At 33.9% G+C, this 21372-nt stretch overlaps 1 protein-coding gene across 4 annotated transcripts in view; it reads right to left on the reverse strand.

Moving 5' to 3' along the window:
• Positions 1-21372, reverse strand: part of LOC145668994 (glycosyltransferase 8 domain-containing protein 1-like) — a 62612-nt gene that overhangs the window by 36307 nt on the left and 4933 nt on the right. For 3 of the 4 annotated variants that reach the window (XM_081737315.1, XM_081737313.1, XM_081737314.1), the window contains exons 3-5: positions 20501-20656; positions 17855-17989; positions 3779-3920 (exon numbers count right to left, since the gene is read on the reverse strand). In XM_081737315.1, the coding sequence (XP_081593441.1) occupies positions 3779-3920; positions 17855-17989; positions 20501-20656 (433 nt within the window). Of the gene's footprint in view, positions 1-3778; positions 3921-13301; positions 13411-17854; positions 17990-20500; positions 20657-21372 lie in introns of those variants that run through there. The other variant, XM_081737316.1, reaches the window with a different exon arrangement.

The following is a 21372-nucleotide window of genomic DNA, read 5'->3' on the forward strand; positions in this document are numbered from 1 at the left end:
AACGGACTTAGGGCAAATATATATAACTGACTGTGCAAATTATAAAGTTATATATTATATCTTCATTTGAATGTATAGTATTCACAAAGTACTGTTTTCTAACGCTTTGAACCTTTTGACGAAGCCAGGAACTCAAAAGTTCATAAAATGGAAAAGTAAATAAATAAAAATTTGATTGTGGTTGTTATTGTTGGTGGTTCTTCTTGTACTTTTTGTCAGCAGGATGACTGAAAAACCTCGGAAGTTTATATTCTTATCATGGTATAGCATACACGAAACGGAACCCTAAAGATTTTGCATTACATAAAGATATACAATTGTGTTGAGAAAAACTTGGCCACCAAACTCTCTTTGAAAATTTTTGTATTCTTATTTTCTTTGGCCATTTGAGACTTATTTGACGCCACAGTAAGATTGCAAGAACACAGACACATTATCTTTTAAAGGGAGCTGGGAGGTAAGGTTCTTCTTTTATTATTATTTTATTTTTATTTTTTTGGAAGGCTGTGCGCGTAGAACAGTTTATGTTCATATTTTAGTAAAAAGGACGGTGACACATTTAGAATTTCATTGATATATAAATTGAAAAAAAAAAAAAAAATCTGGACTTTTTTCTCACGCTATTCATGAGTTCTGCAATTTTGACTTTAACGTATATTTCGCTTGCATTTTAAGAAATGAAATAACTCGTACACGATCTAGAATGCAATAAAAATTAAATTGAATTGAACTGAACTATTATTATTTTGTAGCATATTTAATAATGTAACAACGCGTTGTAAATTTCCCAAACAGCCTTAATAATGTTTTCAAATAACAATCTCTCTGCCATAAATTTATATACACAACTGTTACGAAGATAGGCAATTTCCCAACTGTTTTCAGCGCGTATATATCCAGTGTCACAAGTAGCTGGAGCAGCATTTCACTTTGTAATCGGAAAGTTTAGATTCGAGTTCCGTGGCCAGCCATTGTAGCTTGGTCTCTTCGGAAATGTGCCGAGTAAGTGTCATGCATATTCTGGCTGACTTATTTCCATATTAGTTCTATCCGGGAATTTAGCTATTAATACACTGATGCCTAGCTACCTGAAGATTTATTTTCTGGTAAATCGTGATCATCATCATATTCGACTGTTATTAACCAACTACTAATCAAGGCCTCTCCATTTTCTTCTACAGATTTCTGTCAGCAGCTTTTTCCTTTCGTGCAATCTATCTATCTTGTACTTGGTCCTCTCCTACCTCTGAGAATCCAATACAGAACATTCGTCTGAATACCACTCATTCCAGCTTTGGAACTTCTTGTATAAATTAAAAGACAAATTCTGACCAAAGCATATATTAACTAATAAATAACTGCGTTACAGTTTCGGCAAATTAACTTTGCCTTCATCAGACACATTATCAGATCATTTGTAGTCCATATTCCATCTTTTTCTAGCTACATGACCCTAGAGCTACTTCTGCTTCTTTGTAGCCTTTACATCTATCTTTGCTTGAGAGCGAATCCATTCCTTTCTCCTATCTCTCCTAGATATATACTCCAACATGTATCTTTTTCTTCTTTACATATTTTATTATTTCAATATCTAAGGTCCACGGCTAAATCCATTTGATTTGATTTGATTTTCAGCAGGGAGACTATATGAGACGTGGACACACAACTTAACGCGGGATCCGAACCAATGACCTCCCACCAGGAACCGAACACGGGTCTCCCACGCCAAAGGCGCGTCCGCTTAGCCACAACAAAGCTCGTCTAATATCCATATAAATGCACTGGTAGGATGCACTGAATGTACGTTATTTACTAAAGGATATTTTGCTTTCTTTCAAACATAAAATTGAACAATCCGAATCTACTCTATGTCATTTTAAATTTTTTCGACATTCGTCCTGCCACTCAATGCTTTTACCTGCTGTCTTAAAAACAGATATTCACCCATTGTTTTAGTCTTCCTTCTGCATATGTTATGTCTTTCTTCGCCGTATGTTGGTTGCTCCTTACCTTTATTTCACTTAAATTAACTGTTAATTCAATATATATTCAACTCTTCCCGTAAAAATATTTTAATTTTAGTGGAGAGGTAACAGTATGTTACACCTTTGTTTTCTTACTATAACATGAAAAAAAAAAAATCTTTTAACTATTGCATCCTGAAGAGAAAGTCCGAAAAAAATCAAGGATTAAAATAATGGTAATTCGATGGCAAAGAAAAGGTGCAACTCGGTGATCCCAGTGGGTTTTTAAGTTCCTACGAATTCTTGATACAGCTATACGATTAAAATTCAACGACAAAATTGTTTTAGTATTTAAAAAAGCAATAAATGTTTTGAAACTTTCTTGAATATATTAAAATTTCATCATAGCTTTATATAACATTTATTGAGGCCTTAAAAAAAGAACGTTTAAAACGGTATCCATAAATTTCCTATTTTAAAAATTTTGACACGATATAACGGTAAAGAAAGAAGAAATCCTGTAAATAATGATGTTAAACTAACATCAAATAGCCCTTTATAGTTTTAATTTTGTAAACTAAACTCTCTGAAGTCCAGGATAAAGTGTTTTCCGAACGGAAAACGAGATGGAAGCAATATTTTATACCAACAGAAACATGGTTTTGTATCTGTTTCTGGGTTTATGGTACTTTTTTCTTGTTTGCCAGATTGAATTTATTCAAGTAGTAAGACCGATATATTAAGGTATATAACTTCGCGTAGCCCTCCCCACGTGTCTAGTGGCTAGCGCGTGTGTCTTGATGTTCATGGTCTCGGGACCGACTTTCAGTGGGAGAGCACAAAAACTTAATTTCACAGTCGTTCACCACAGTCGTTTTCCATCTCCAATTATTAACAAATCTAACATCATTAAGATTTTTACCTTTATCTCTATTCCAAACCCATACCCATCTAAATTCCAAAACACTTCTTCTAACACTGGACACAATAGTTCTGGAGAAACTCAGTTTTTCTCTTCTCTCTCTCTCTCTCTCTCTCTCTCTCTCTCTCTCTCTCTCTCTTATTCCTTTTAAGTTTCTCAATTCTGATCCTCTTAACTTTGGAACTACGAATAACTCAAATAAAATAAGGGGGCGCGGTGGCTCAGTGGCAGAGCGTTCACCTCCGGTGCTTGGGGTCTCCGGTTCGATCCCAGCTCGCGCCGTATAGACTTTGTGGTGGACAAACACCGTGCTCGTGGGTTTTCTCGGGGTTCTCCCGTTTCCTCCCACTTTCTTCATTCCACCGTTTCACTCATCTCTCATCATCACCGTTTCCTTTAGCCTAATCGGCATAACCGTGGGACGTAAACTCAAAGATTTCATTTTATTTTTTCAAATAAAATAAAAATCTGACAAAAAGGTTATAAGCTTATTACTACTAATCTATGTTACAGTTTCGGCAATATATTATTGCCTTCATCACGGACACAATCTGACGAAGGCGAAGATACATACCGAAACTATAAACTTTTAAATCTTGAACTTTCACTTTGTTTATGCAATCTAATAACGGATGTAGCATTCAAATGTATATTTTATGGTGGTTCAACATATGCATCTTGGACACCTATCAACGTTTAAATAATTTAGATACCACTGCCAATGAAACCGAATCAAATGCCTTTTCAAAATCTATAAACCTTAAAGACAATGGAACATTGGAACTAAATACAAGTAGATAAAATAATAATACAAGAAAATGGACAAAAAAATGTTGTGATTCATTATTAACTCATTAACAGAAGAGTATTTAAGGAGAAAAAAAATGCTTACCTAAGATGTGAGATGTCATGTTCTGGAGTAATGAAGTAAAATTTTATGGCACGTTTTGTATGTTCTACAATGCTGTTAACAGCAGCTATTAAGCCTCCCATATTACTACTATCAGCAGCTATCACTATCTTCATTGGAGTGCCTTAAAATAAAACAGAATTGTCAAACTTTTTTTCTTTTCCAATATTTGTGTTGTTATATGAAGTAATTTAAGTTAATAATCTATTTCACAACTTAAATATTCGATTTATTATTATTATTTTTTTTAATGTATTGCAAATTAAAGTGTGTCTAATAACGAACACTACTTTGGAAAATATCTTATTTAAATATTTACGATTATTATTGATAGGATTCTTACATTCATTATAATTACCAACCATTTTAATTATTTATATTTTATGTTGTTACGACGTAAGTACTTTCGATACAAATCTTTAATGTAACCTTGTTTATTTGTAGATATCGTAGACTAACTTCTGATAAATACAGTTAAGAGTCTGACTTACTAAAAATAATACAAAATTCAGCATTTTTCCTTTTGCTTGTTTTTCATAAGTGAAAGGAGATAATGAAATGCAACTTACCACAATCATAGATAATGTTATTCTACAACAGAAATATAAACCCCAAGAATTTTCAGTGTTCCCATCCATAGAAACTACAGTGTTGCCAGAATAACATTTCGCCCAAAATCTAAGTTACGGCAGCGACTAGAGGAACGAACTCAACTGCATTTGATTACGTATCATTATTGTCTTGGAAGCCTGTGAACTACTTTTTAAATAATAGCTGTATTTAGTTTGTAATAAACAAAAGAGTTTTAACATAGAGTTATTAAAATTAAATAATAATGTTACTTAAAAAGTAGTTCACAGGATTCCAAAACAACATGATGAGTAATCAAATGCAGTTTGTTCCTCTAGTCGCTGCTTTAATTTAGATTTGTGGGGAAATGTTATTCTGACAACACTGTAATTTCTATGGAAGGCAACACTGAAAATTCTTGAGGTTCATATTTTCTGTTGTAGAATAACATTATCTATGATTGTGGTAAATTGCATTACATTATCTCCTTTCACTTGTGGAAAACAAGGAAAAGAAAAATGGTAAATTTTGTATTCTTTTTAGTTTTTCAGGCTTGTAACATAAGCATGTGTACTTTTACCAGACACTTTCTGCCGAACATGTTATTTAGTATGCATTCCCTTAATGCGGTCGTCAGAAAAAGAAACGGTTTGGACCGAAAAATTCTTAATTTCTCCAAGAAAGTATGTAATTCTTTGTTGATGATCAAAACCCGTCTCTGTGATTTTCCCTGTTTTTCCTTTTTTTTCTTTTGACTTTCCCACTATTCAGTATCTGAAGGAGTTGCTTTCCCAAAGAAAGGATTAACAAGTGATACTATAAACTTAATAGTGTTTTCGTATGACCCTGTATACTTCAAATATTTCATGAAGATCTTCTTCAAGGATTAATAAGCAAAGAAGAATAACTAGAAGCAATATTACTCATAAAGGCTCCAGAGAAAGGAGGTATGTACTCCAGAAAAGAGAATCCTTACCTAAGATGTGAGATGTAATGTTCTGGAGTAATGAAATGATATAAATCTCAATTAATCACTCATGGATACACGACAGAGCTTGCTTTTTAGTGATAGATACGTATCCTATAGCGTCCATTAGAAAATACCTGTAAGTACATTCCCAAGTCTTAACGAAATGTTAATGTCGAAAAGTAACTCTTTTTGTCATGTTGATCTTGTGAATGACAGACATCGGTCTGGCACGCCTGCTTCAAATAACATAGGTGCCAGTCCGTTCGGCGACATACGTACCTCTATGACAGCGATAACACGAAGAATGTCCGTAGCGGGAGAAACACGTAATCAGTGAGTTGTGGTTTTGGAGAGTGATTCTCACTGTCTGTTTGTTTGGGGAGAGTGTTACACACACATTACCAGCACCAAACTGTTATTAAAAGAGACAGATATGGAGGATCAAACAGTAGTTGTAATTTTTTACTCTGAGTTTTACTGAATTCGCACATATAGAGAATCTGGTGTAATAATATTAATAAAGACTTCTTTCTCCTTCTTTTCTCATATAATAACGTTGAACTCATTTACTTTAAGCAAGTTATAAAACCGACTGTAAGGTGCGTCTTAGGTAGAAAAATTGTGTTATGAACGCCAAGCTATATGATAAAATATTATTTAGTGTCTACTGCTTTGGATTCAAAAAGACCACATGCTAATAGCTGCAAGCTAAAGTCCAAGCCAAATTAAGATAAACAAAAGAAAATGTTGCTGAAAAGTGAAAGCGAAATCCAAACAAGCACTGAAATAAAAATTAATGAATAAAATGCACTTGAAATCATTAAACGTTATTTTAATTGCAAGACTCATTAAGCGATTACGATAATAAAGATGATAACGAAATGACCAATAAACAGGGTGTTTCAAAACAACACCGACAACGTTTCGGTGGTGATTCCTGACACCAAAGATAAGACAAAAAGTATAGACCAATCTGGGTGCACAACTCCTTCCTTTCCGCGTCATAGGTTACCGAAAACATGAAAAAAATGAAGTTTAAAGTTCCATAGCTCCAAAACTATGGGACCTACCGCAGTCGGGTCAAGACTTTATTTAGGAACTAACATGTGTCCTATACAAATATCTAAGTTGCAGAATCCTGTGGTACTTCCGCAACAACTTTATTGAGATAGTTTTATACTTCAAATTATAGGACTGTAGCCAAACTTACTATATAAAAATTTTGCACGAGTACCTTAGGATTCTGAAACATGTATTTTTGGATAGCGCACATATTAGTTCCTAAGTGAAATCTTGGCTCGACTACGGTAGGTCTCATAGTTCTGAAGCTATGGACCTTTAAAGTTCATTTTGTTATGATTTTACAGCCTATGACTCTGAAAGAAAGCATTTGTGCATCCAAGTTGGTCTATAATTTTTATCTTATCTTGGTGTCAGGAATCACCTCTCAAACGTTGTCGGTATTGTTTTGAAACACCCTGTATACGATACCTTAACCCCTATATGCCCTTACCTTTTTTGTTTTGTATTTTTATTTATTTTCGAAAACAGATAGTTTTCGACCTAATCTTGGTGAATTTAGTGTTACTTCCTTTGGCTAATTATGATACTGGGTCGAAAACGACCCGGAGTGCAAATATATATAAGCTTTAGCAATAAAAAAATACTTAAGTGGGTTGTTTTCGACCCGGGGGGCTTATATCGGTCAATTGCGCAATATTTTATTTTCCTTTAACATACAATATTTTAAACAGCATACATTTTCTCAGAAGACAATGATTATCTTTATGAAAGACGTCTCCAACTATACCATAAAATAAAATCCGTAAAGTAATGTTAATGAGTGCTTAAGGTGAGTGTAAAGTACAATCGTACATCATCAGATGGAAGCACGTTCTTCCCTATTTTTCCAGTGTATTTTGCACAGAGCAACTACGTTCACAACAATTAAGTCAAATTATAGGCATATCCGTTAAAAATTACTCAAAAGTAAAATAAACAGGTTAGTTTTATGTATTAAAGCAGTAATAAGCAGTCACCCTGCAACCTACTTTTCCTCATTCCTGTTTTCCACGCCACCTTATGTAAGACATGACAGCTGTTGCGTACGCCCGCGCTACTACACTTGCAGATTTTTTTTTTTTTTTTTTGACAAAATTTTATTGAGTAGTTTTCTATGAGATTTAACATAGGACATTACTACTAAAATTAAACTCCCTTTCATGGTGGGTTACAGGCGATCGGTCACACGACTTTTTGTTTGGAGATAGTGGCCAGTACATGGACTTCTATTCCTGTTCCTTTAGGCTTTCTGGACCAGAGTTTGATACCTCTTAACTGAAGTAACCTTTTAATTACATCACGATACTAGGACGATAAAAAATAAAGTGTCCTGTCCCTAGCAAAAATAACGATATTTTCTTTCATTTCCACATTCTTGTTTAAAAACCGTGTAATTTTCTGATTCACTACTGAACTCGAAAAAAAAATGTCTAGAAACCGTGATGTATCAACGTCATATTGCTGATATTAGACCACACGGCTACTTATGCCAAGCATATACATATATTTTAAGTGTAGTAAGTAAACCATGTGCTTCTGTGTATTCAAGTAGTCGACTAAACACACGTACTTCAATTAAATTCAATGCTAACAGGAATTTTGGGACAGTTTTAACCGTATATTTACTGTATTCAAAATATAAATGATCTTTTGTGTGTTTATATATATATATATATATATACACGATTAACTAATATTTATCGACTTTTCAAATATATATATATATATATATATATATATATATATATATATATATATATAACTTGAAACATGCGACATATCTCACTACGGTGATTCAATATATCAAGAACCATGTGTGGACTTCTTCTCTGTACGTTTTCGAGACAAGTCTACATATTAACACAGAGTAGGTGGAAACTACGAAAGTACGAGGGGTGTCCAATAAGTTAACTATGTAGACAGGAAGGGAGGGGTGGAGACAATGACGCCTGACACGCATGCCAAGGCCACTGTGGGGGGGGGGAACTCCGCTGCGCAATTTGAGGTCAGTTGGAGCAACATGGAGACCGTGAGCAGAGTATTTGTGTTACGCCGCGTAGCGAATGTTTGTGTGACTTCTGCTCAGAAGCAGTGCTGGATGCAGCTTTCCCAGGACTTGTTGGACTTCTTTAAGGAGGTCCAGGGCAAATTACTGGCTCAGCTGGTGAGAGGACGAAACCTGGATCGACCATTGGGATTCTGAGAGCAAGCAGGAGTCCATGCAGTGGAAATACCTGCTGGGACAGCGTTTTTCATCAGACAATGAGGTCTAACAGGCTGTTTCCCAGTGGTTTGCAAGCCATGACAAAGACTATTTTTTCTCTCGTATTTCTTCGATGCCCACAAAGTGGCGACAGTGCATAGACCTCCATGAGAACTACATCGAAAAACAGTGATGACCAGGTGAGCCTACCTGCATTCCTTCCTGTCTAGAGAGATAACTTATTGGACGCCCCTCGTAAATGTCTATTGTAAAGATCTTATAACTGTTTGTAATATTTGATTGATTAGAATGGAACTGCTATTGGGGACTGCAGAAAGATACCATTTAGTACCAAAATTAAATTTCTATATAGGCACAAGTATTTTCCACGAGTTTCTGCAGTGTTTTCGAGTATCTACTACTGACTTACAGTGGTAAGAAGTCCAATGATATATTAGTCACTTACCAACAGTGACTTTCAGACCTGTCGTACCCAGTAGCAACATTTGTGCCGATTCCCTCCTCGATTAACCAAATGATTAATCTCTATATTAATCCAGAATCATCTCCTCGTACTCCATGTGACAGTCACATTGTTTCACTGATAATTCTTCACAGTAATACAACTTCACGTCCGAAAATTTAACTCCATCGTTAAAACAGTTTGGATCACGTGGCGAGTTAGTCCACATTCTCTCTAGAGAGGCCTGGCGTTTATTTTTTTAAATCCCATATGATTATCTCAACCAATCTGACAATTTTTCTCACCTGGATATGATGAATGACTACTGTTGGGTGTACTTCCTGGAGACTCTGTTGATATTAGTTTGGATTGATAATTGGGGATAATTCAAGGATACAATACAGCACAAGGTGCACGGACTGTTTACTACCGTCTTATCAGCTATACTACTGAACTCCTCACTTCGTATTATGAGGTCCGCTACGCAGTATTAAACATTGTACCATTTTCAGTACCTTCTGCCAATGGAAAGGCAAACGTAACAGTGTGACTACATTTATACCAGCTTAAGAATTAAAAAATATATACATATTTACAGAAGTTATACATAATTTTCAACAAGGACTTACTTTTCGTTCATTCTACGTGGTATATTCACTAGAAAAAGTGCCCATTCTTCGCACGGAAAGAATAAGGTTTAATGAATATAAAATAGGACATTTGAGTACTGTGAAAACTGTCCTATTTTTCCCCTTTAGGGAAGAAATTTTCAAAAACAAGTGATCGGTTATTTTTAATGAACAGTTTACATACTGGATTTCACACCCTCAACTTATGCGAGTCCTCGTATTGGAAGGTTTAATGAATATAAAATAGGACATTTGAGTACTGTGAAAACTGTCCTATTTTTCCCCTTTAGGGAAGAAATTTTCAAAAACAAGTGTTCGGTTATTTTTAATGAACAGTTTACATACTGGATTTCACACCCTCAACTTATGCGAGTCCTCGTATTGGAAGGTTTAATGAATATAAAATAGGACATTTGAGTACTGTGAAAACTGTTCTATTTTTCCCCTTTAGGGAAGAAATTTTCAAAAACAAGTGTTCGGTTATTTTTAATGAACAGTTTACATACTGGATTTCACACCCTCAACTTATGCGAGTCCTCGTATTGGAATGTTTAATGAATATAAAATAGGACATTTGAGTACTGTGAAAACTGTTCTATTTTTCCCCTTTAGGGAAGAAATTTTCAAAAACAAGTGTTCGGTTATTTTTAATGAACAGTTTACATACTGGATTTCACACCCTCAACTTATGCGAGTCCTCGTATTGGAAGGTTTAATGAATATAAAATAGGACATTTGAGTACTGTGAAAACTGTTCTATTTTTCCCCTTTAGGGAAGAAATTTTCAAAAACAAGTGTTCGGTTATTTTTAATGAACAGTTTACATACTGGATTTCACACCCTCAACTTATGCGAGTCCTCGTATTGGAATGTTTAATGAATATAAAATAGGACATTTGAGTACTGTGAAAACTGTTCTATTTTTCCCCTTTAGGGAAGAAATTTTCAAAAACAAGTGTTCGGTTATTTTTAATGAACAGTTTACATACTGGATTTCACACCCTCAACTTATGCGAGTCCTCGTATTGGAATGTTTAATGAATATAAAATAGGACATTTGAGTACTGTGAAAACTGTTCTATTTTTCCCCTTTAGGGAAGAAATTTTCAAAAACAAGTGTTCGGTTATTTTTAATGAACAGTTTACATACTGGATTTCACACCCTCAACTTATGCGAGTCCTCGTATTGGAAGGTTTAATGAATATAAAATAGGACATTTGAGTACTGTGAAAACTGTTCTATTTTTCCCCTTTAGGGAAGAAATTTTCAAAAACAAGTGTTCGGTTATTTTTAATGAACAGTTTACATACTGGATTTCACACCCTCAACTTATGCGAGTCCTCGTATTGGAAGGTTTAATGAATATAAAATAGGACATTTGAGTACTGTGAAAACTGTCCTATTTTTCCCCTTTAGGGAAGAAATTTTCAAAAACAAGTGCTCGGTTATTTTTAATGAACAGTTTACATAATGGATTTCACACCCTCAACTTATGCGAGTCCTCGTATTGGAAGGTTTAATGAATATAAAATAGGACATTTGAGTACTGTGAAAACTGTCCTATTTTTCCCCTTTAGGGAAGAAATTTTCAAAAACAAGTGCTCGGTTATTTTTAATGAACAGTTTACATACTGGATTTCACACCCTCAACTTATGCGAGTCCTCGTATTGGCCACTTTCTGAATAATAATAATAATAATTACAAAAAAAAAAAAAAAAAGAAAGAAAGAAAAGAAAAGAAAAACAAGAAATATTTCAGACATTGCCTCCTGTTTCTCTTGTAGGAGAGGAATATTCGGGAGCGCAGAAACACGTGTTCTCTTATTTTCCCACCCCCAACTTAAACACGTACTTACATAGTGCTTTTTGTTTCTGAATAAACAGGCGAGAATTTGAATATCACAGAGATTGGCCTTCTTTCCTCCTTTAAGAGTGGAACTTACGAAAACGCTGATTTTTTTATTTATTTATTTAGTTATTTGCAGCGAGGAATTTGTATGCCGAAATTCTCCTCCCTAATTCTAGAGATTCAACAGATACTGTATTCCTGTGGAAAAAAAAAAAAAACTTTCCCTAGGATATATATTTCGCCCTTAAGAAAGGAGTTTTAAATCCAAATTTTACGTTTCTAGCTGTTCTAGCCTCCTGTTTCTCTTCAGGAGAGGAATATTGGGGGACGCTGAAACACGCATTCCTTTATTTTCACACCCAGATCTTAAGCACATAATTAGCCCTCTTTTTCCCTTTAAGAGTGAAACTTTCGAAGACGCTGAGGAATTTGTTTGTTATTTTGTAGTGAGAAATTTGTATGACTAAATTTATTATGTTTTTATTCTCCCTTATATTTTAGAGATTCTTGGGATATTGTATTCTTGTGGGAAAAAAAAAACTCCCCTTAGGATATGTATTTCACCCTTGCTTTTAAGACAAAGAAGTTTTCAGTCCGAATTTTACGCTGTAGTAATATCCAGGTTAGATTCCCGGTCGGTACTTCCCCAGTTTTCGGAGTCTACCCAGCGTCGTGAGGCAAACTGGGGAGTCACGTGAAAACAAGACGTGATGGCCACTAGAGCTAGAAAGCTATCGTCGCTAGGCTGGACGTAGTTTCGTCAGTCGCTAACAGATAGCGTGGAGCGGCTCAGGCCCACAAAACAGGCCGTTACGCCAAGCGGTGATGGTGGTAGCTGTAGTAGTATGCCCCGGACGTTGATGACTGCATCTTTTATATTAGAGATGTGTTACGTAACGACGCAATGACGTAATTTTCCTAATATGATATATATATATATATATATATATATATATATATATATATATATATATATATATACAGGGTGGTAGGTAACTCCACCGACAAACTTTGGGAGGTGATTCCTTATATGAAATGAAAGAAAAAAGTTCTAATAAACATGGGATTTAAAAAAGTCTCCTTTCAGAGTTATGAACCGCCGAAAATTCGAAAATTCACGTTTCCAAACGCTCTGCCTTAGAAACTACAGGAACGATTCCAAGCGGTTTAAGGAATTACAAAGAAACTAGTATGCGCTCTATCTAAATATCTATGTACTACCGTGGTCCGTTATTGGCGAAACGAACTGTAAAAAAGAAGTTGAGGTATAGGGATATTCCTTTAAGTACTAATGGCGCGTTCATTTCGCCGATAACGGAGGATGGTAAAACACGGATATTTAGATAGATCGCATACTAGTTCCTGTGTAATTTCTTAAACCGCTTGGGATAGGTCCTTTAGTTTCTAAGGCAGGTCGTTTCGAAACAATTTTTCGAATTTCATAACTCTGAAAGGAGACGTTTTTCGACCTATGTTTATCAGAACTTTTTTCCTCCATTTCATATAAGGAATCACCTCCCAAAGTTTGTCGGTGGTGTTACCTACCACCCTGTATATATATATATATATCCTCTTACGTTTGTGCATGCTATAAAACGGTGCACAAATAATACAAAGGGTGGTGTGAGCAAGCACTGACATTTCTAAAAGCAAAATGTGGTAGAAGCACAAACAGATAGTGGTGTTATCTTAAGAAAAAATGATTCCTTTAATTCGCATTGGATTATTAAAGCAGCATTCTCATGTTCGTGCCCTCACCTGGAGGTTCTTCTCCTTTCCGAACTTTCCATGGGACAAAGTCAACAGCCATATCTTTCGATGAGTGTAACATATTTGATGAAAGACTTGTCATGTTAGTGTGTCGTCGTGTGTATAATGCTAAGAAAAACGAGGTACATTTTCGAGTTATTTGATTCATGAAGAAAGAAAGAAAACTGAATCCAGTCCATAATTACACATCTTGACACAATAAATAAACTTAATTTATTAACAGACCACAATTTTTATACATGTATATCTACTTGTATTATACAATGTTCATATTACTTTTGGACTTATCCACAACCAATGACAAAAGAACTACCTGTATATTAAGAACAAAATGTGTTGCAGTTCCGGAATTTATCACTGCTTTCGTCATAAATTTTTGAAAATACACATGGCATTTTAAAAGTATCTTCAATACAAAAACTAGCCTAAAGTCATTATAGCTGCTCTACTATTTAACTGATTTTACTCCCTATAGCTGCCCTACTGTTTTTATCAGATTTCACTCTATATAGCTGATCTACTGTTTAACAGATTTCACTCTTTATAGCTGCTCTATTGTCTAAAACAGATTTCACTCTTTATGTTCATAACTTATAAAAAATAGTAAATGTTAGTGGGCTTCTTTAGTTTCTATGCGATTCTCTGAGACTCCTGGACGATAAGTAAGGAACTGGTATACTCTATCCAATCTAGAATATCCTATACATATATCTTTCCCATTTAATTATATTTAGATATCTTATATGATGTCTTGATAAATTGCGGAACTCGTAAAACAAGTTATTTTTAATACTTACGTCAGATTTTATGCTTTTATTATGTTATATATATATATATATACATATATATATATATATATATATATATATATATATATATATATATATATATATATATATATATATATATATCCAAAGCTAGTATGAACAGTTAACCTAGAAACACTTTCTAGTTAAACAAATTGAGATAATGTACCTGATTAAGGGAATGATAAAATAATCCGAACTGTAACAGAAATTAATGTATCGGATGTTCTAAAAATGACACCCACTAACAGAGCACTATTCTTCAGATCAAAATAAAGCAAAAATCCTATATAATGGCATATTCTCCAGGGCCTTCATCAGGCACTGTAGGGAATCAAAATTTCACTATGTGGCAACGTCGCAGATTAACTTAGAACCATTAGCACTGCTCTACGAATCTACCAAGCAGTTACATCGATAGTTACGCTAATAAATGGCTAGTGTCAACGTATATCCACTTTAATTCCTTCTGGAAAGAATCGCTGTAACTATTTGATAGAATGGTAGATCTTCTCTGTGGTTCTTTATCTGTGACGTTGCCAAACACCGTAATTTGCGCCTCCAGACGACGACCCGAATTGTAAACAATTATATATATATTGTTTGCTTAATTTTGACTTATAGAATAGTGTTCTGTAGTTCATGGACGTCATTTTCGAACACCCAATAAAGTATTTACTTCTCGTTGTTTATTTACTTCTTTATATATTTCGGTCACCTATCTTTCTGCTACAATCGTCAGAGAAACGAAGTCGTGCATTAAATCTTGAGCTCTCTCTCCTACATGCTGGTTTATATTTATATATATATATACATATATAGATAAATACGAATATTACTTGCTTTGGTCTTAAATTTCTGTAGAACAATATCAATGAAAAGTAATACTCATGCTCCATTACGAACTGCAAAACTGACCATTGTAATTCTTGTTCAATGTTATTTCGATGTTGCCAACTACATAATTATTGATAAATCAAACTCGGTTAACAAGAACATAAACTTTGAAAAACTTCGAGGCTTAGTTTCTTATTTGAGAATAAGTCATCAAGTTATAATATAATCCCATCGTTTGTCTATACTATCTTTTTTCTAAATTTAAAACTTCCGTTTAATAAAATAAAGGTTCACGGAGAATTCTTGCTAAGAGTGCCGAGTTTTTAAGTAGGATTAATAGAATGTTTTGATTCATTTAGATGCTTTGATGATCTATAAACTGCTGATTCCTCATCCGCAGTATCCATTATGTGTTGTTTTGGCTTATCTATGTATGATAAAGAAATGTTGAGTTTTATGTCCCACGGTTATGCCGGTTAGACTACAGGAGACAGTGATGATGACTAATAAATGAAATGGTGGAATGAAGAAAGTGGGAGGAAACGGGAGAACCCCGAAAAAAAACATGCACACGGTGTTTGTCCACCACAAAGTTCATTTGGCGGAGGCTGGGATCGGATAAAGAAATGTGTCGTTGGAAGTTCGAAAACGATTTATTAACACTCAGGTATGGAGCGTGGCGCTTTTACGTATGAGAGACGTGTGAACATTGACAAAAGCTGAAATATCCAAGCTGGAAGCATTTAAAACGTGGTGTTGGCGCACAATACTGCGCATATTATGGACCGAAAGGAAAATGAATGAAGGCATACTAAACGAAGCTAATGAAAGACGACAGATCATGAAGATAATAAGAAAAAGAAGAAACAGCATGCTTGGCCATCTTATTCGGCACTCCGATTGGATCACCGTGTTGATAGAGCAAAGCAGAAGGAAAACCAGGGAGAGGAAGACCAAAATACTTAGATGCAGTTACAAAGAAGAGACCTTATCAAGGTATAAAACAGCTCTCCCAAGGGAGAGAAAAGTTTTAAAATTTCCATGTTGCCCACCAACCTATGATTAAGGTGAAAAAGATGTATGATAATTGAAAATCGCAGAAAACTTCATAAATGCCCGAATGTACTTTGTCTACTTATGAAATAGCTTTTAAAGTCAGTTACACACTTTTCTACATTTCTTGAAAGATTTTAGAGCTACACAAAATCCATACATGTGTGCTTTCTATTTCTTTAATTTATTAGAAAGTCTAGTCTATACTGAGAAAGTAACAGATTGACTATATGAATTGACTAAATTTGCTTGCCTTTATTGTATGATATCCTTGCAAAAAATTCATTCCTCTGACGATTCACGCACGGAAATAGGTGACCGAAATATATAACAAGAAAGAAAGAAAGAAAAAAAAAGTTTACCAAAAAAAATAAACAATTCATGTAATCGATCATGGATAACTGCGTAACATACAACTTCTCACATTTTATTAACATATAATCCGGGTATTGGTTAGATTATGTTTTTATATTTTCATACATATATTTCGAAAATGTTATACATATTTTGTTTATTCATATAGTTTCCAACCTACATTTATGAAGTACAGGATCTCTTTAAAATTCATCCCACATTTATGAGGCCTCGTAAAGTAAAAATAAAATTTACATTACAACACGGTATTTGGTAGGAGCATATTTATTTTTGTACAAAATACGGAATAATAATAATAATATTATTATTATTATTATTATTAATAATAATAATAATAATAATAATAATAATAATAAAAAGTTTTCAAGAAAATATGTCTAATTTTGAAGTTCATTTATAGCTATCTTTAAGAAGGATGATGTACTAGTAAAACATATCCAACAAAGAATTAAATATAATTGGCTAAATTTGATTAAGATGCGAGTATGATGCTGTGGTAACAAGAATGTAAATTTAAGATTCAAAGGAAGAACCCTAGAACGCAGTCATAAGACCTGCAATGAAAACTGGGCTATAACGAATAGAATGGACTCTTTGGGTTTAACGTCCCACGATTATGGGCCTTTAGGCTCAGGGAGACGATGATTACAATAAGTGAATGATGATAGAAGACTTCATGGAATGAGAAAGTGGGAGGAAACGGTAGTACCCCGACAAAATCTACGGACACGATGTTGTCCACCGTAAAGTTCCTTGGCCGGGGATTGAGCCAGGAACTCCACCCACCAGAGGTAAGTGCTTTACCACTGAGCCATCATGACCCAACGAAGGTCTTGGAGAAGATAAAAGTGATAGAAATGACAATATAATAGAAATGACAGATGCATACAGTAGCATAGCCAGGATATGTGTTTGAGGGGGGGGGGGGGCAAGTGCTGTTATAGGGACATTGAGAAAAATTACAAACAAAAAATATATAAACATAAAAATATATAAAAAAATTGCAAACATCAAAGTACCAAAGTACATTGTCGGACCTCTTAGGATGCATATGTGGTGTAACGTTGAAGAATAGAAGGAACAACTGCATAAGAGGCAGTGATGGGATAGGCTATTTGACTACGAATCTTCAGGAATAGAAGCTGAGACAGATACGCAAAGTATTAAAGAATAAAATATCCACTCTCTTTAAACATAGAACAAAAGCGAAGACAAAAAAAGAAGCAGAAATGAAAACGTTTAAAGTCAGCCTAGCTTACTATCGCTTCACAGATCTGGTCTTTATTTATTTATTTATTTATTACTTGTGCTTCCTTCAGCCTACAGCATTGCGAACCTCACGGAGTAAGCAGACAACAGATAGGGAACTGATGTACTCTGAAACTATACTCTATACATTATATACTTTCTAACTTCGACTCCAATATGGCAATGAAATATTATGTTAATATAATTTAACTGAAAACTTACCACTTGACTTTTGAATTGATGACTCTGAAGGCAACGTGGTTGACAGCGATAGGATTTTTGCTGAACTTTTTGATTCACCTTTTAGCCTTCCTACAGACAACTTCGTTGCATTTTTCTTGCTAATCATGTCCATGGCTGAAATTTTGAAGAAAAATAAAAAAAAGAAAGAAATCTTTAACTTTTACGTCACACGATTATGCCGGTTAAGCTAAAGGAGACGATGATGATGAGAGATACGTGAAATCGTGGAATGAAGAAAGTGGGAGGAAACGGGAGAAGCCCAAAAAAAACACGAACACGGTGTTTGCCCACCACAAAGTTCACACGGCGCGAGCTGGGATCGAACCAGGGACCCCAAGCACCGGAGGTGAAAGCTCTACCACTGAGCCACCGCGCTCTCCTGGCTGAAATTTTATAATAAGTATACAAAAACAGTTATAACAAAGACGTCTCACAGATATATATGAAAATTAACGAAAATGCTGACAACGTTATTTTATTTCTTTTAAAAGGGATGCTAAATTAAATTGACGAACTACAGAGCACACAGAGAACACCGAAACATGAAACTTTGTCAAGAAACAGCTTTTAATAGTTCGTACAATTTGGCAGCTACAGTAAATAATTAGATTTTGACAACTTTGATGTTATTGGCTTCATCTATCGCAAAAAAAAAAAAAAAAAAAAAAAAAAAAAAAAAAAAAAAAAAGTTAGCAGACACAGAACACTGGAAAAGAAAATGGCCATAAAATTTTATACCCTGAATTAATTGATGACAAAGACACAGTGAACTCGTATTTTAGGAAGAATATATATATTAAAGAGAAATTCTATTGAACTTATGTATAGTATGGATAATACATTATCTACAGATTAACATTTAGTTCATATGAAACAATTTCCTCCATTTTCTGTAAAGCTGACATTTTCGACTTTGATACTTCTCTCTACGTAAAACTGTTCTGTGTTTCTAGCAAGCGTGTGAAAGTTTATACTAAATATGCTTATTTATTTATTTATTCACTGAAACATAATAATGAAAATAAATAAAAAACAAATCAATCGTTACCCCCCCCCCAAAAAAAAAAAAAAATTGAGCGTTGTAGAGAGATACCAAACACACTAATAACTCTATTATAAAAGGTGAAATCTGGTAAATTGTTTTTTGACAATACCAAAATCTCCAAGAAATATATCGATAAGACGAAAATAACCATTGGCCGTTAGCAAACACTTATAGATAGGTATATCAATTAAACTAGATATACACTTAAAATTTTTTGTAATTTCTAGTAGTAGTGTACGGAATATGCAAGTTTACAATATTCATTAACTATAGTTTACCAGTTAGAATTTCGCGTAATAATTTATAATCATATAAAGTTCTATTTTCTGATAATTTCAAGAGTCCAAATAACTCCTTAGTTATAGCAGAAGTAACTCATTCGATTTTACCTGAAGACTGCATAATTTTATTCCCAATATCTGTAATTTTCTCAGCTTATTTGCTAGATATTTCAGTAATTTTGGTATACACATTGGAATCTCTTACCAATTTATAATTCACGCCACCAGACGCTTCTGCAATTCTAGACTTTAAATCTCCAGAAGCTTCGGAAATTTTGTTATCTAAAGGACCCCGCACAATTCTTATGGAAGAATTGTGCGAAGTCCTTTGCATGAATAAATGCGTATTTCATTCAATTTCCCTTTAACAATGGAAAAACGAGAAGGAAGAATGAGCTCTATTCAAAACATACAGCAGATTATTTTTATTTTATATTATTTTTTAAAATCGCCATGTTCTTAAGTTGATAGTCTATTTCTAGCCATTGTTTCCGAAAATTGGTTTAATTCGAATAACTACTAATTCAGCATTTCTTACCATGTTATTAATACTCAACAAAATAAAATCATTCGTAAATAAATAAATAAATAAATAAATAAATAAATAAAATAACGAAGCTTAGTATATTTCTGTTTTATTTAATCGCCGATCATTTCGACATCTCAGTGACATCTTTTGCCAGATAAATACCTTGAATTACATAAGCTGTTGACAAACTACATTTTTGGATCAAAAGATTCAATACATTTCAATCAAAAATTTTCTCGTAGGCCATATATCTGCAAAACTACATACAGTGTAGCCAAACCCAAACTATTACTTCTCTTAATATGATGTGCTTATTCCGTAGAAAATACGGAAACTCGATTTAGGGGATGTTCAAAAATTTTGTGGCCCCTTATCCAAACTCTAATTATCCTAAAACTCTTGTTCATTCCTAAAATTCTTCTGTCTTCCTCACTCAACGAATACTATTTCTTAAGACTTCACAAATATCTAAGCGGAATAAACTGAGATAAGTTAAATTAATGGTAAAAGCATTAATGCGTACAATATAACGAACTACGTTTATTTTCAAACACCACATCAAAATTTTACGATGTTGCCATTACTAATTTGTAATTCTTTTTAAAAATATGAAAAATTGCAGATAAATTTTTCAGTATGAAAAAATCATAGCGTTTACTACTATTCAAGTATTATTTTTTCTTTTTCATTACATAAGCATCTTTATTTGTATAATTATTTGATATTTTATTCAGTTATTGAAACGAACAGAAATTACTTAAATTACTCACCAGCTAAATCCATGAAAAAATTCGGTCCAAATAACCCCATTCTTTCATTTTGAGCAGATCTACGCATTAGGCCAGCAAATGGCTGTGCCCATTCTAATGTGGTAACAAGATAAACCATTAACACAGACCAACATATCACAATGGCTGTCAAACCAGCTGGAAAAAGAAAGAAAAAAATAACATTTTCTGAAAAGAGCGGGCGTTTTATTTTACATATTGATAATGAAATAGTAACAAAATTCTACGTACGAAACTCTTTTAAGTTATTAGTTATGCTTGTCAAATTTATAGGTGCTTTCGCAGACAGTCTTGAAAGATATTACAGTTTCAAGAAAGAAAAAAAAATGTGAATACAGCTTCTGGAGCAATATTATGGAAAAATTAAGACCAAAAGACGGCCATTATCTAAGCGCAACAAGGAAGCATCCTAGTTGTTCACCTACAGTAATAGAAATAAAATTGAAAAAGCTCTGTTTCGGGCAATACCTGCAACATTCAAACCAGTTACGAAGCGGGAAGGACGTTCATTACTGATTCACGCCAAATTGGTGGTGGCTCAAATATTTACAATACTAATATAAATAATTATAATGATCAATGTTTGTAAGACCTACTTACTGCCCAGCATTTCAATCACATTCCTCCTTTAAGAATACTGGAATATTCCTAAGATACTAATAATTGCCTTTTTTGGTACCCTACTCTTTGCAATAAATTTTCCGTGGTCGGGCTGCTACCATCTTTTAATTTTACTTTTCAAGAAATTTGGTAATATATTGGATGAACAACATAACTTTAGGGATCTGATTGTAAAGTTTTTTTTTTTTTTTTTTTTTTTTTTTTTTTTTTTTTTTAAATACAAAGATTCTTTT

Source organism: Thermobia domestica, chromosome 13 (assembly GCF_964235325.1).
Source record: "Thermobia domestica chromosome 13, izTheDome1.hap1.1, whole genome shotgun sequence".
NCBI lineage: Eukaryota > Metazoa > Arthropoda > Insecta > Zygentoma > Lepismatidae > Thermobia > Thermobia domestica.